This window comes from Oncorhynchus keta, chromosome 20 (assembly GCF_023373465.1).
Source record: "Oncorhynchus keta strain PuntledgeMale-10-30-2019 chromosome 20, Oket_V2, whole genome shotgun sequence".
Lineage (NCBI taxonomy): Eukaryota > Metazoa > Chordata > Actinopteri > Salmoniformes > Salmonidae > Oncorhynchus > Oncorhynchus keta.
The window spans coordinates 34,672,225-34,687,192 of NC_068440.1; the positions used below are offsets into that span (position 1 = coordinate 34,672,225).

The 14,968-nt window shown below is 44.7% G+C and overlaps 1 protein-coding gene across 2 annotated transcripts in view; it reads right to left on the bottom strand.

The window, feature by feature from the left end:
• Positions 1 to 14,968, bottom strand: part of LOC118399009 (CUB and sushi domain-containing protein 3-like) — a 908,305-nt gene that overhangs the window by 784,782 nt on the left and 108,555 nt on the right. For both annotated transcript variants that reach the window (XM_052472732.1, XM_052472731.1), the window contains exon 2: positions 7,290 to 7,512. In XM_052472732.1, coding sequence (XP_052328692.1) covers positions 7,290 to 7,512 — 223 coding nt within the window. The remainder of the gene's footprint in view (positions 1 to 7,289; positions 7,513 to 14,968) is intronic.

Here is a 14,968-nt window from a genome sequence, read left to right on the forward strand (position 1 = left end):
CCCTGTCGATGTTAATGGGGGCCTGATACCCGCTAATTATACAAATCCAGAACAGAGACGTTAAAAATCTACAACAAACTAAAAGGAAGCAATTCGCAAACCTTCCATAACAAAGACATCACCTACAGAGAGATTCATCTGGAGAAGAGCAGCCTAAGCAAGCTGGTTCTGGGGCTCTGTTCACAAACACAAACCGAGCCCCAGGATGTATGACCATATTAGAGACACATACACTGCTCAAAAAAATAATGGGAACACTTAAACAACACAATGTAACTCCAAGTCAATCAAACTTCTGTGAAATCAAACTGTCCACTTAGGAAGCAACACTGATTGACAATACATTTCACAATCTGTTGTGCAAATGGAATAGACAACAGGTGGAAATTATAGGCCATTAGCAAGACACCCCCAATAAAGGAGTGGTTCTGCAGGTGATAACCACAGACCACTTCTCAGTTCCTATGCTTCCTGGCTGATGTTTTGGTCACTTTTGAATGCTGACGCTGCTTTCACTCTAGTGGTAGCATGAGACGGAGTCTATACAACCCACACATGTGGCTCAGGTAGTGCAGCTCATCCAGGATGGGACATCAATGCGAGCTGTGGCAAGAAAGTTTGCTGTGTCTGTCAGCGTAGTGTCCAGAGCATGGAGGCGCTACCAGGAGACAGGCCAGTACATCAGGAGACGTGGAGGAGGCCGTAGAAGGGCAACAACCAAGCAGCAGGACCGCTACCTCCGCTTTGGTGCAAGGAGGAGCAGGAGGAGCACTGCCAGAGCCCTGCAAAATGACCTCCAGCAGGCCACAAATGTGCATGTGTCTGCTCAAACGGTCAGAAACAGATTCCATGAGGGTGGTATGAGGGCCTGATGTCCACAGGTGGGGGTTGTGCTTACAGCCCAACACCGTGCAGGACATTTGGCGTTTGCCAGAGAACACCAAGATTGTCAAATTCGCCACTGGCGCCCTGTGCTCTTCACAGATGAAAGCACACTGGTTCACACTGAGCACGTGACAGACGTGACAGTCTGGAGACGCCGTGGAGAACGTTCTGCTGCCTGCAACATCCTCCAGCATGACCGGTTTGGCGGTGGGTCAGTCATGGTGTGGGGTGGCATTTCTTAGGGGGGCCACACAGCCCTCCATGTGCTCGCCAGAGGTAGCCTGACTGCCATTAGGTACCGAGATGAGATCCTCAGACCCCTTGTGAGACAATATGCTGGTGCGGTTGGCCCTGGGTTCCTCCTAATGCAAGACAATGCTAGACCTCATGTGGCTAGAGTGTGTCAGCAGTTCCTGCAAGAGGAAGGCATTGATGCTATGGACTGGCCCTGCCCGTTCCCCAGACCTGAATCCAATTGAGCACATCTGGAACATCATGTCTCGCTCCATCCACCAACGCCACGTAGCACCACAGACTGTCCAGGAGGATGCTTTAGTCCAGGTCTGGGAGGAGATCCGTCAGGAGACCATCTGTCACCTCATCAGGAGCATGCCCAGGTGTTGTAGGGAGGTCATACAGGCACGTGGAGGCCACACACACTACTGAGCCTCATTTTGTCTTGTTTTAAGGACATTACATTTACATCAAAGTTGGATCAGCCTGTCGTGTGGTTTTCCACTTTAATTTTGAGTGTGACTCCAAATCCAGACCTCCATGGGTTGATACATTTGATTTCCATTTATCATTTTTGTGTGATTTTGTTGTCAGCACATTCAACTATGTAAAGAAAAAAGTATTTAATAAGAATATTTCATTCATTCAGATCTAGGATGTGTTATTTTAGTGTTCCCTTTATTTTTTGAGCAGTGTATTTCCCTCAGATTACACAGATACACAAAAAAATATATATATATATATTGTACCTTTATTTAACTAGGCAAGTCAGTTAAGAACAAATTCTTATTTTCAATGACGGCCTAGGAACAGTGGGGTAACCTCCTTGTTCAGGGGCAGAACGACAGATTTGAACCTTGTCAGCTCGGGGGTTTGAACTTGCAACCTTCCGGTTAACTAGTCCAACGCTCTAACCACTAGGCTACCCTGCCACCCCATTTATAAAAAATAAATCACATTTTGATAAACTCCCATATCTATTAGGTGAAATACCACAGTGTGCCAACAGCATTATTTGTGATCTCTTGCCACAAAGGCAACCAGTGAAGATTTGTAAATTGTAAATTCAACCCATATTTATGTTTTTTTAATTTTCCCTTTTGTGCTGTAACTATTTGCACATCATTAAAACACGGTATATAGACACAATATGACGTTTGATATGTCTTTATTCCTTTGTCTCTATTCCACATTTGTTTATTATCCATTTCCCTTGCTTTGTTAAACGTGTGTTTCCCAGGCCAATAAATCCCCTTAAATTGAATTGAGACAGAGAGAGAGAGAGATCGAGAGAGAGAGAAAAATAAAATAGACACACTCATCGGGATACATATTTTAATATTTCAACGGGTCTGTGAATAATTCAAAAGGAAACGTTAATATTATAACATAACCTCAAATGAGTGACTGATATGTGACAATATGATGACACTGTCAGGTTGGTGGCTGCATATGAGTGCGGAGAGAAAAAAATACAGTGTGTGTGTGTGTGTGTGTGTGTGTGTGTGTGTGTGTGTGTGTGTGTGTGTGTGTGTGTGTGTGTGTGTGTGTGTGTGTGTGTGTGTGTGTGTGTGTGTGTGTGTGTGGATTTTCGTGGTCAGTGTACGTGCATGTGAGTGAGAAGGTAAGATGCTGTGTGCGTGTGCGTGGTGTAAAGTACTTAAGTTAAAATACTTCGATGTACTACTACTTAAGTCATTTTTTGTGGTATCTGTACATTACGTCACTATCTATATTAACACGTTTTCCTTTTATGTTTAATTCACTACATTCCTCAAGAAAATCTAACTTTTTTCTCCTTCATTTTCCCTGACATTTAGAATGCTCAGGAAGGACAGCAATACGGTCTGATTCAAACACCTTTTAAATATAATGCATTGTCATCCCTACTGTCTCTAACCTGCGGACTCACTGAAAACAAATCATGTGGTTTGTAACTTATTATGTCTGAGTGTTGGAGTTGTGCCCCTGGCACAATAAAAATAACAAATTGTGCTTCCTGGTTTGCATAATATAACGAATTTGATGTATAGCATTTGCTTTTACTTTTACTCAAGTATGACAATTTAATAATTTTCTCAACACTGTACTTTTAAGTGAATTTAAAATAAGATACTTTCAAGTAGCATTTTACTAGGTGACTTAAGACATTTTCTATTAAGGTATCTATACTTTTACTCAACTATGACGATTGGGTACTTTTTCTACCAATGTGTGCGTGTGTGTGTTTTAGCGTGTGTGTGTGTGTGTTTTAGCGTGTGTACATATGAGTGAGGTGTCTACGTGTGTGAGAGTGTGTGTGTGTGTGTGTGTGTGTGTGTGTGTGTGTGTGTGTGTGTGTGTGTGTGTGTGTGTGTGTGTGTGTGTGTGTGTGTGTGTGTGTGTGTGTGTGTGTGTGTGTGTGTGTGTGTGTGTGTGTGTGTTTTCCAGCAGGTGTGCACTCGTCTGTTGGCGGACGACGTAATTTGCCAGAGCTGTTGTTTGCTGCAGAGCCTTTTATAAAGCCCATGGAAGTTGATTTATTGTGCAGCATTCATTAGGAGGCTGACACTTCACAATTTATGCAAAAGTAGGTCACAGAGTATCGATCAAGAGCCCTGATCTGGAACATAGTGTGTGTGTGTGTATGTCTCCCTCCTCGACAAGGCCAAATGAAAATACTGTAACTAAGGCCCTCTTAATGCACTCACAATCCCCTCTCAACAAACCCTCATACACACCCTCTCAACACACAGCACACACACTAATTGCATTTAGGCCCCACATTAAACTCTCTACGTTCACAGGGGAGAGACCAGACCAGAGGTAACATAACATTCCTTAATGAAGTCAGATACCACATCAAATTACAAACTGTTATTAATAGTTAAGGTGTTTACATTCTACCTATCCATGTCAGATCTAAATATGGAGGTGGTCATCAAATACTAATAATTCTAATAATATGGGGTACGATCTAACAAGAGCAACCAGTCAGTGGAGGGAAGGAAGGAGAGAGAGAGGGAGGGAGGTAGAGCGAGAGAGAGGGACAGGGAGGCAGGGAGAGACAGAGAGTGAGGGAAGGAGGGAGAGAGAGAAGGAGGGAGAGAGGGAAGGAAGGAGAGAGAGAGGGAGGGAGGTAGAGCGAGAGAGAGGGACAGGGAGGGAGGGAGAGACAGAGAGTGAGGGAAGGAGGGAGAGAGAGAAGGAGGGAGAGAGGGAAGGAGGGAGAGAGGGAGAGAGGGAGGTAGAGCGAGAGAGAGGGACAGGGAGGGAGGGAGAGACAGAGAGTGAGGGAAGGAGGGAGAGAGAGAAGGAGGGAGAGAGGGAAGGAAGGAGAGAGAGAGGGAGGGAGGTAGAGCGAGAGAGAGGGACAGGGAGGGAGGGAGAGACAGAGAGTGAGGGAAGGAGGGAGAGAGAGAAGGAGGGAGAGAGGGAAGGAGGGAGAGAGGGAGAGAGGGAGGTAGAGCGAGAGAGAGGGACAGGGAGGCAGGGAGAGACAGAGAGTGAGGGAAGGAGGGAAGGAGAGAGAGAGGGAAGGAGGGAGAGAGGGAAGGAGGATGATGCTGGTGACACTGCCTCTGATTGCAGAGACAGGATTTAAATTAGGGGGTAAAGTATGAACATAGTATTTGTCTCTTACAGAGAGGAACACGATCGATGCAGAGTGTGACCCACAGGGAGAAGCTCAGCCAGCCTGACAGCAAATACCTGCATTGTGTGTGTGTGTCTATCTGTCTTCAGAACTCTGCCTGTTAGAGTATATTTACTCCTTTAACTGTTTACATCACCTCCTTCCCTCTGAGGTGTCTAGTCTCCTCCTTCCCTCTGGGGTGTCTAGTCTCCTCCTTCCCTCTGAGGTGTCTAGTCTCCTCCTTCCCTCTGGGGTGTCTAGTCTCCTCCTTCCCTCTGGGGTGTCTAGTCTCCTCCTTCCCTCTGGGGTGTCTAGTCTCCTCCTTCCCTCTGAGGTGTCTAGTCTCCTCCTTCCCTCTGGGGTGTCTAGTCACCTCCTTCCCTCTGGGGTGTCTAGTCTCCTCCTTCCCTCTGGGGTGTCTAGTCTCCTCCTTCCCTCTGGCGTGTCTAGTCTCCTCCTTCCCTCTGGGGTGTATAGTCACATCCTTCCCTCTGGGGTGTCTAGTCTCCTCCTTCCCTTTGGGGTGTATAGTCACCTCCTTCCCTCTGGGGTGTCTAGTCTCCTCCTTCCCTCTGAGGGGTCTAGTCACCTCCTTCCCTTTGGGGTGTATAGTCACCTCCTTCCCTCTGGGGTGTCTAGTCTCCTCCTTCCCTCTGGGGTGTCTAGTCTCCTCCTTCCGTCTGGGGTGTCTAGTCTCCTCCTTCCCTTTGGGGTGTATAGTCACCTCCTTCCCTCTGGGGTGTCTAGTCTCCTCCTTCCCTCTGGGGTGTCTAGTCTCCTCCTTCCCTCTGGGGTGTCTAGTCTCCTCCTTCCCTCTGGGGTGTCTAGTCTCCTCCTTCCCTCTGGGGTGTCTAGTCTCCTCCTTCCCTCTGGGGTATCTAGTCTCCTCCTTCCCTCTGGGGTGTCTAGTCTCCTCCTTCCCTCTGGGGTGTCTAGTCTCCTCCTTCCCTCTGGGGTGTCTAGTCTCCTCCTTCCCTCTGGGGTATCTAGTCTCCTCCTTCCCTCTGGGGTGTCTAGTCTCCTCCTTCCCTCTGGGGTGTCTAGTCTCCTCCTTCCCTCTGGGGTGTCTAGTCTCCTCCTTCCCTCTGGGGTGTCTAGTCTCCTCCTTCCCTTTGGGGTGTATAGTCACCTCCTTCCCTCTGGGGTGTCTAGTCTCCTCCTTCCCTATGGGGTGTATAGTCACCTCCTTCCCTCTGGGGTGTATAGTCACCTCCTTCCCTCTGAGGTGTATAGTCTCCTCCTTTCCTCTGAGGTGTATAGTCTCTTCCTTCCCTCTGAGGGGTCTAGTCTCCTCCTTCCCTCTGGGGTGTATAGTCACCTCCTTCCATCTGGGGTGTCTAGTCTCCTCCTTCCCTCTGGGGTGTATAGTCACCTCCTTCCCTCTGGGGTGTCTAGTCTCCTCCTTCCCTCTAGGGTGTCTAGTCTCCTCCTTCCCTCTGGGGTGTATAGTCACCTCCTTCCCTCTGGGGTGTCTAGTCACCTCCTTCCATCTGGGGTGTCTAGTCTCCTCCTTCCCTTTGGGATGTCTAGTCATTTATCTCCACATGCTTTTTAAAATTGTTTGGCGGTTTTTGATTCAATTGAACATGTTCCACATGGAGGGTAGTGCTATTAGAGGAGGTGACGTGCTATTAGAGGAGGTGACGTGCTATTAGAGGAGGTGACGTGCTATTAGAGGAGGTGACGTGCTATTAGAGGAGGTGACGTGCTATTAGAGGAGGTGACGTGCTATTAGAGGAGGTGACGTCTGTGTCAAATCAAATCTAAATGTATTTGTCTCATGCTTCGTAAACAACAGGTGTAGACGAACAGTGAAATTCTTAATTACTTAATTTCCAACAATGCAGAGTTAAATATAAAGATAGCTCTGATAGCCATGATGAAACCGGGGCTTTATAAGCCGCTTCGCCAGTTACCACAGTCCCCCTAATGAATGACTAGAATGTTCAAAGCTAATGAGGGTTCCGAGGGCACAGAAAACATTCCAATCAAACGGCAAGGTTTTGAAAGGAAAGTATCTGCTGTGTATTAGCACAGGTTAATGGGACCCGGAGTAATTACAATAACCAGCTAATTGGACAGAGCTGTTCCATTTTCTCTGCCTTAATCACCTGGTGTGATTTCTCAGTGGCGGCTTTAATTCGGTCAAACTGCCGGAGTGATCTTGTATCCATGTAAGCAACAAATTACAATGGAATGATTTGGACTGATCTCTTTCCCAGTGATCAAACGTGTTCGGAAATGAGTGAGAGAGTTCTGCCTGCTCTGATAGAAGAAGCTGCTGGGCTTCCATTTTAGATTAGAATGGGCTAATCAGGTTATCCAAGACCATATCGCTCTCAAAGTCCGCTCTGCTCTGACGAAAGTCTTGCGTGAAATGAACAGTGTAAGTAGCATACTCATCTATCTTTTAAAATGTCAACCCTAAAGCTGAAAATCCTATATTCAGCTACTAGAAGAAAAGAAGAAGCAGGATTTTATCAGACAGGGATTGAAGAATTAAGGCAAGGAGATATATAGAAATAAGAAATGAACATTGTATTAAAATGGCACCCACCTCGTCCTGAAGTTCACCGGATGAGGATGTCCATCGTAAAGCGATAAAAAGTCATACTCCTCCTCCACAGCGAAGGACTGAAAGACAATTTGAATTCGGTTCCCCTCCTCTGCTACAATAACCCATGTACAGTTAGCCCCATTGGGGTACCCATACGGAAAACCTGGGCTTTCAATGGTGCCATTACGACCTTTCAGCATCCCACCACACGTATATATGAAACCTGGAGAGGAGAGAGGAGATAACAGATGAGCATTATTTGGGAGGCGTCCATATAATTGACTCATAGTGCACATAACAAGCAACAACAACGATGTAATCACTGCGGTATAGTTATCACCATTATGCGGGAAAAACAGAGATTTGACAAAAAAAAAGCAGAGTAAAAAATAGCCACAACTTTACCGCACAAAAACATATATGTGGATCAACTAAACTCAGATACAGTGTTCCTCTGTAGCTCAGTTGGTAGAGTATGCCTCTCTTCGATTCTCGGGGGACCACTCATACATACAACATTTATGCACAACTGACTGTAAGCCACTTCGGATGAACGCGGCTGCTAAGTGGCATATATTACTTAAGTGATAATGCCCTCAAAGCCGGTGTTTGGAGGATATATTGGCATGGGTGTTGTTAACCGTGACAATATATCCTCTAAACAGCGGCTTTGAGGGCATTATCACTTTTATACAACGGTTTACCAACATATTCAAATACTGATTAGCATATTTTCACAAAAACTTTGTGATGAATTTATTCAGACTATTTCATCCTTTCACAAGATTTAGTCACGAAAAACAAATGTAGGGTTGCTACACAAGCCGGCTAGTCATTCGTTCTATTGGTTCGATGGTCAGAGACGTATCTATGGAAGTGACCCAGTCGTTCGTTTTAAATGTTCCATTGCCAAACAGGCTGGCAACATTTTCATCCCTTGCTTGCTAACTAGCCAACTACGGCTAACTTACAGTCACGCCAAACAGAGCAGACAGAATAACAGCAGTAGCTGCATTTGTTTAAGCTTATTTATAGTGACATTTATTTGGATAAATCCATAACAACGAGCTAATGAGGCACAATTTTGCCTAGCATTGAAAATGTGCTTTCTTGTTAGGACAATGTTGTTCAGAGGAGATAGCAAACAACACAACTAACATAATAGCTTCAAACTGAAGCTGGAAAGACGGCAAACTAGCTTGTTTCAATTGACATTTCTTTTTATACATCCATAAAAGTGATGCCAGCTGATTCATGATTTGGGCTAGCTGAGAAACACTGCCTGCCTCTCTCTCTTGTCCCGACCACTACAAGTTCACTAATATGGGAAAGTTGAAGATCGAATTTGAATATTGAAACAATGTTGCAAATGACGGAGAGACAGACAGGCTGGCAACATAAATGTTAGTCTAAAAGAAATGTGAGATAATGTCTAGATGCTTTTTATAGTGGAGATCAAGTTCATCAAGTGACTGGTTAGGCTGATGAGACAGTGGATAGCTCAGTCATATTGAACAGTAAATAGGCATTGTAACGTAATAGATTTCATTTAGCCGATGGTAACTTGTGGAATAGACACTGGCTGGAATGCGCTTTAAACCAATCAGCATTCAGGATTAGATCCGCCATTGTATAAAGTCTGTTATAAAATGGGTGGTTCGAGCTCTGAATGCTAATTGGCTGACAGCCGTGGTATATCAGACCGTATACCATGGGAATGATAAAAACATTTATTTTTGCTCCACTAATTACTTTGGTAACTAGTTTATAATAGTTTATAATAGTAATAAGACAACTCGGAGGGTTTGTAGTATATGGCCAATATACCACGGCTAAGGCCTGTATCCAGGCACTCCACGTTGCGTTGTGCAAGGGAACAGCCCTTAGCCGTGCTATATTGACTATATACCAAACCCCCTCAGGCTTTATTGCTTAAATATACCACGGCTGTCAGCCAATCAGCATTCAGAGCTCAGACCACCCAGTTTATATTACAGTACATATAGTAATACAACCTTTTTTAATACTGTATGGCAGATGTCTCATCTAAAAGCATATTGATAAAGATACAGATAAAATATAGTGCAACCCTTTCCAGAAACCCTACTGTACTGCTATATACCGTATGTAGCAGGTGCCTGATCGGGAGTCTAGCAGTGTGCTCTTGCTGCATACAGTGACACAGACACACAGACACCATGTCCTGCATGGGGAGAGCCAGCAGGCCGCCACAATCACGCCCAGCATGCCGTCCCTAGAATATCAGTCTCAGCTAGATGCATGTCCAATGCCATGCTGTGTACTATGCTTTACTTTGGGAGGAAGACTTGCTCTGCTATTTACACACAGAGAACTTACACAACACCACTACTGCACTGCTGCATTAAACACGTTCTCATGGTCCAGAATGCATGGTTCCTCTGGGCTTGAAGTAAAACACACTCATGATTCAATATTACAGTTCTTGGAGACTGTAACCCTGGATCTCAGTAACCCTAGGTTAGCATAACCATGGGTCAGAATAACCCTGAATCAGAAGAGTCCTGGGTCAGAATAACCCTGGGTCAGAATAACCCTGGGTCAGAATAACCCTGGGTCAGAATAACCCTGAATCAGAAGAGTCCTGGGTCAGAATAACCCTGGGTCAGAATAACCCTGGATCAGAAGAGTCCTTGGTCAGAATAACCCTGGGTCAGAATAACCCTGGGTCAGAATAACCCTGGCTCAGAAGAGTCCCGGGTCAGAATAACCCTGGGTCAGAAGAGTCCTGGGTCAGAATAACCCTGGGTCAGAATAACCCTGGGTCAGAATAACCCTGGATCAGAAGAGTCCTGGGTCAGAATAACCCTGGGTCAGAATAACCCTGGGTCAGAATAACCTTGGATCAGAAGAGTCCTGGGTCAGAATAACCCTGCGTCAGAATAACCCTGGGTCAGAATAACCCTGGATCAGAAGAGTCCTGGGTCAGAATAACCCTGGGTCAGAATAACCCTGGGTCAGAATAACCCTGGATCAGAAGAGTCCTGGGTCAGAATAACCCTGGGTCAGAATAACCCTGGGTCAGAATAACCTTGGATCAGAAGAATGCCTAATGGTAGAAGCACTTTTGCCAGCCCTGTGGCCTTCGTGGTATAATGGCTTCAGAATGGCTGACCTCCAGATGATCTATACAGACTCCAGGCCTCCATGAACCCTGGTTTTCTTTCGGCTCCATCGTCAGCAAAAGCCTCCCATTCACATTGTCCTTCAATGGAGTTCAATGGAAAATACTCCAAGCAAAGGCTCGCATTGATAGTTTAAAGTTGAATTATTCTCAATCAAAACAGTGACCGATGCCAGTATATTAATGGGAATTCAGTATTATATTCTAGGTTTATTAATGGTATTATATTCTAGGTTCATTAATGGTATTTTATTCTAGGTTTATGAATGGGAATTCAGTATTATATTCTAGGTTTATCAATGGTATTATATTCTAGGTTCATTAATGGTATTTTATTCTCGGTTTATGAATGGGAATTTGGCATTATATTCTAGGTTTATTAATGGTATTATATTCTAGGTTCATTAATGGTATTTTATTCTAGGTTTATGAATGGGAATTTGGTATTATTATTCAAGGTTTATTAATGGTGTTATATTCTACGTTTATTAATGGAATTATATTAATAGGTTTATTAATGGTATTATTTTCAATGTTTATTAATGGTATTATATTCTACAGTGGCTTGCCAAAATATTCACTCCCCTTGGCATTTTTCCTATTTTGTTGCCTTACAACCTGGAATTAAAATAGATTTTTTTTGGGGGGGGTTGTATCATTTCATTAACACAACATGCCTACCACTTTGAAGATGCACTATATTTTTTATTGTGAAACCAGAGAGAAATATGAAAAAAAAAGAAAACGTGAGCGTGCATAACTATTCACCCCCCCAAAGTCAATACGTTGTAGAGCCAGCTTTTCCAGCAATTACAGCTGCAAGTCTCTTGGGGGAATGTCTCTATAAGCTTGGCACATCTAGCAACTGCGATTTCTGCCCATTCTTCAAGGCAAAACTGCTCCAGCTCCTTCATGTTGGATGGGTTCCGCTGGTGTCTCAATTGGATTGAGGTCTGGGCTTTGACTAGGCCATTCCAAGACATTTAAATGTTTCCCCATAAACCACTCAAGTGTTGCTTTAGCAGTATGCTTAGGATCATTGGAAGGTGAACCTCTGTCCCAATCTCAAATCTCTGGAAGACTGAAACAGGTTTCCCTCAAGCATTTTCCTGTATTTAGCGCCATCCAACATTCCTTCAATTCTGACCAGTTTCCCAGTCCCTGCCGATGAAAAACATCCCCACAGCATGATGCTGCCACCACCATGCTTCACTGTGGGGATGGTATTCTCGGGGTGATGAGAGGTGTTGGGTTTGCGCCAGGCATAGTGTTTATCTTGATAGAAAAAGCTCAATTTTAGCCTCATCTGACCAGAGTACATTCTTCCATATGTTTGGGGAGTCTCCCACATGCCTTTTTTGCAAACACTTTAAGCAATGGCTTTTTTTCTGGCCCTCTTCTGTAAAGCCCATCTCTGTGGAGTGTATGGCTTAAAGTGGTCCTATGGACAGATACTCCAATCTCTGCTGTGGAGCTTTGCAGCTCCTTCAGGGTTATCTTTGGTCTCTTTGTTGCCTCTCTGATTAATGCCCTTCTTGCCTGGTCTGTGAGTTTTGGTGGGCAGCCCTCTCTTGGCAGGTTTGTTATGGTGCCATATTCGTTCCATTTTTTAATAATGGATTTAATGGTGCTCCGTGGGATGTTCAAAGTTTCTGATATTTTTTATCACCCAACCCTGATATGTACTTCTCCACAACTTTGTCCCTAACCTGTTCGTAGAGCTCATTGGTCTTCATGGTGTCGCGTGCTTGGTGGTGCCACTAGCTTAGTGGTGTTGCAGACTCTGGAGGCTTTCAGAACAGGTGTATATATACTGAGATCATGTGACACTTAAATAAAGTCCACCTGTGTGCAATCTAACTAATTATGTGACTTCTGAAGGTAATTGGTTGCACCAAATCTTATTTAACCAGTTGGATTTAGGGGGCGCTATTTATATTTTTGGATGAAAAACGTTCCCGTTTTAAACAAGATATTTTGTCATGAAAAGATGCTCGACTATGCATATAATTGACAGCTTTGTAAAGAAAACACTCTGACGTTTCCAAAACTGCAAAGATATTGTCTGTGAGTGCCACAGAACTGATGTTACAGGCGAAGTGCAGGACAGACGGGCGACTCTGGCAGCTCAGGACAGACGGGAGACTCTGGCAGCTCAGGACAGACGGGAGACTCTGGCAGCTCAGGACAGACGGGAGACTCTGACAGCTCAGGACAGACGGGAGCACCTGTAGGGACGGAGAGACAGCCTGGGGCTGCCACCGGAGGGCTGGTGCGTGGAGGTGGCACTGGATAGACCGGACCGTGAAGGCGCACTGGAGGTCTCGAGCACAGAGCCTGCCCAACCCTACCTGGCTGAATGCTCCCTGTAGCCAGGCCAGTGCGGCGAGGTGGAATAGCCCGCACTGGGCTGTGCTGGCGAACTGGGGACACCATGCGTAGGGCTGGTGCCATGTACCCCGGCCCGAGGAGACGCACTGGAGACCAGATGCGCTGCGCCGGCTTCATGGCACCTGGCTCGATGCCCAACCTAGCCCGGCCGATACAAGGCACTGCTATGTACCACACCGGGCTATGCCTGTGCACCGGGGACACCGTGCGCCTCACGGCATAACACGGTGCCTGCCTGGTCCCTCTCTCTCCACGATAAGCACGGGTGTTGGCGCAGGTCTCCTACCTGACTTCGCCACACTCTCCGTGTGCTCCCCCCAAAAACTTTTTGGGGCAGCCTCTTGGGCTTCTAGCCGCGCTGCCGTGCTGACTCCTCATACCATCGCCTCTCGGCTTTCGCTGCCTCCAGCTCAGCCTTGGGGTTCTATATTCTCCAGGATGTGCCCAGGGTGCCTTTCTGTCCAGAATCTCCTCCCAAGTCCAGGAGTCATGAGATCGCTGCTGCTCCCCTTTACCACGCTGCTTAGTCCTTTGGTGGTGGGTGTTTCTGTAAACGGCTGTCTTCCTCCTCCGACGACGAGTAGTAAGGATCGGAGGACCAATGCGCAGCGTGGTACGTGTTCATGCTCTTTATTAAAACAAGCGAACACTGAAACAAAACAATAAACGACATGTGAAATAACCAACCGAAACAGTTCCGTGTGGAACACAGACACAGAAAATAAACACCCACCAAACACAAGTGGGAAAAAATGCCAAGGAAGATGAATACTTTTGCAAGGCATTCTATGTCTATTAATGGTATCATATTTTCATTATTAAGAGTATTATAATCCAGATAATTATTGGTATTATATTCTAGATAATTAATGGTATTATATTGTATGTCTATTAATGTCATGTTCATCGCATAGAGGAGACCAAGGCCCAGCGTGATATGAATACATTCTTCTTTAAATAAAGAAAAAACACTAAACAAACTAACAAAACGAACGTGAGTGCTAACATGCAACTACACAGACAATAACCCACAAAACCAAAATGAAAAATGGCAACCTAAATAGGATCCACAATCAGGGACAACGATAAACAGCTGCCTCTGATTGGGAACCAATTCAGGCCACCATAGACCTACATTACCTAGACATACAAAACCCCATTGATATACAAAAACCCTAGACAGGACAAAAACACACATAACCACCCTCGTCACACCCTGACCTGACCAAAATAATACATAAAACATAGATAACTAAGGTCAGGGCGTGACAGTGCCCCCGCTCCCCAAAGGTTGGACTCCCAACCGCAAACCTGAACTTATAGGGGAGGGTCCGGGTGGGCATCTACCCTCGGTGGCGGCTCTGGTTCTAAGAGCCGTCAGGGCGTGACAATTAATGGTATTATATTGTATATTTATTAATGGTATTATATTGTATATTTATTAATGGTATTATATTGTATATTTATTAATGGTATTATATTGTATATTTATTAATGGTATTATATTGTATATTTATTAATGGTATTATATTTTAGATTATTAATGGTATTATATTTTAGATTATTAATGGTATTATATTGTATATTTATTAATGGTATTATATTGTATGACTATTAATGGTATTATATTGTATATCTATTAATGGTATTATATTGTATATCTATTAATGGTATATTTTAGATTATTAATGGTATTATATTCTAGATAATTAATGGTATTAAATTCTAGACCTACTGTCCAGTACACACAGATATCCCCATTGGCTGGGTGGTGATGTTAAATTCATATAAATCACTGCTGAAGATGATGCTCCCCCGAAATACGAAAGGACAGAATCAATTTGAACCCTCTCCAAGTTAATTCCAGGGGAACATACATTTTTCTGGAGGTGAAGTATGTTTGTGATCTGCTAAAGGTTGCACATAGTATCACACAGTAGTAGGGGTAGCCTTGCAGGGCATCGGTTTCTCTTGGCATTGGGGAAGTAATACACTTCAGTGATCACATATTATCCACACCGTGAGAGGAATAGATCAGGGAGCCATCTGGAGAGATAGCTGCTGACAACACTGTCCTTCTCTGCATGTCTCCTGCTACCAACGAGATCACACACATACACGCACG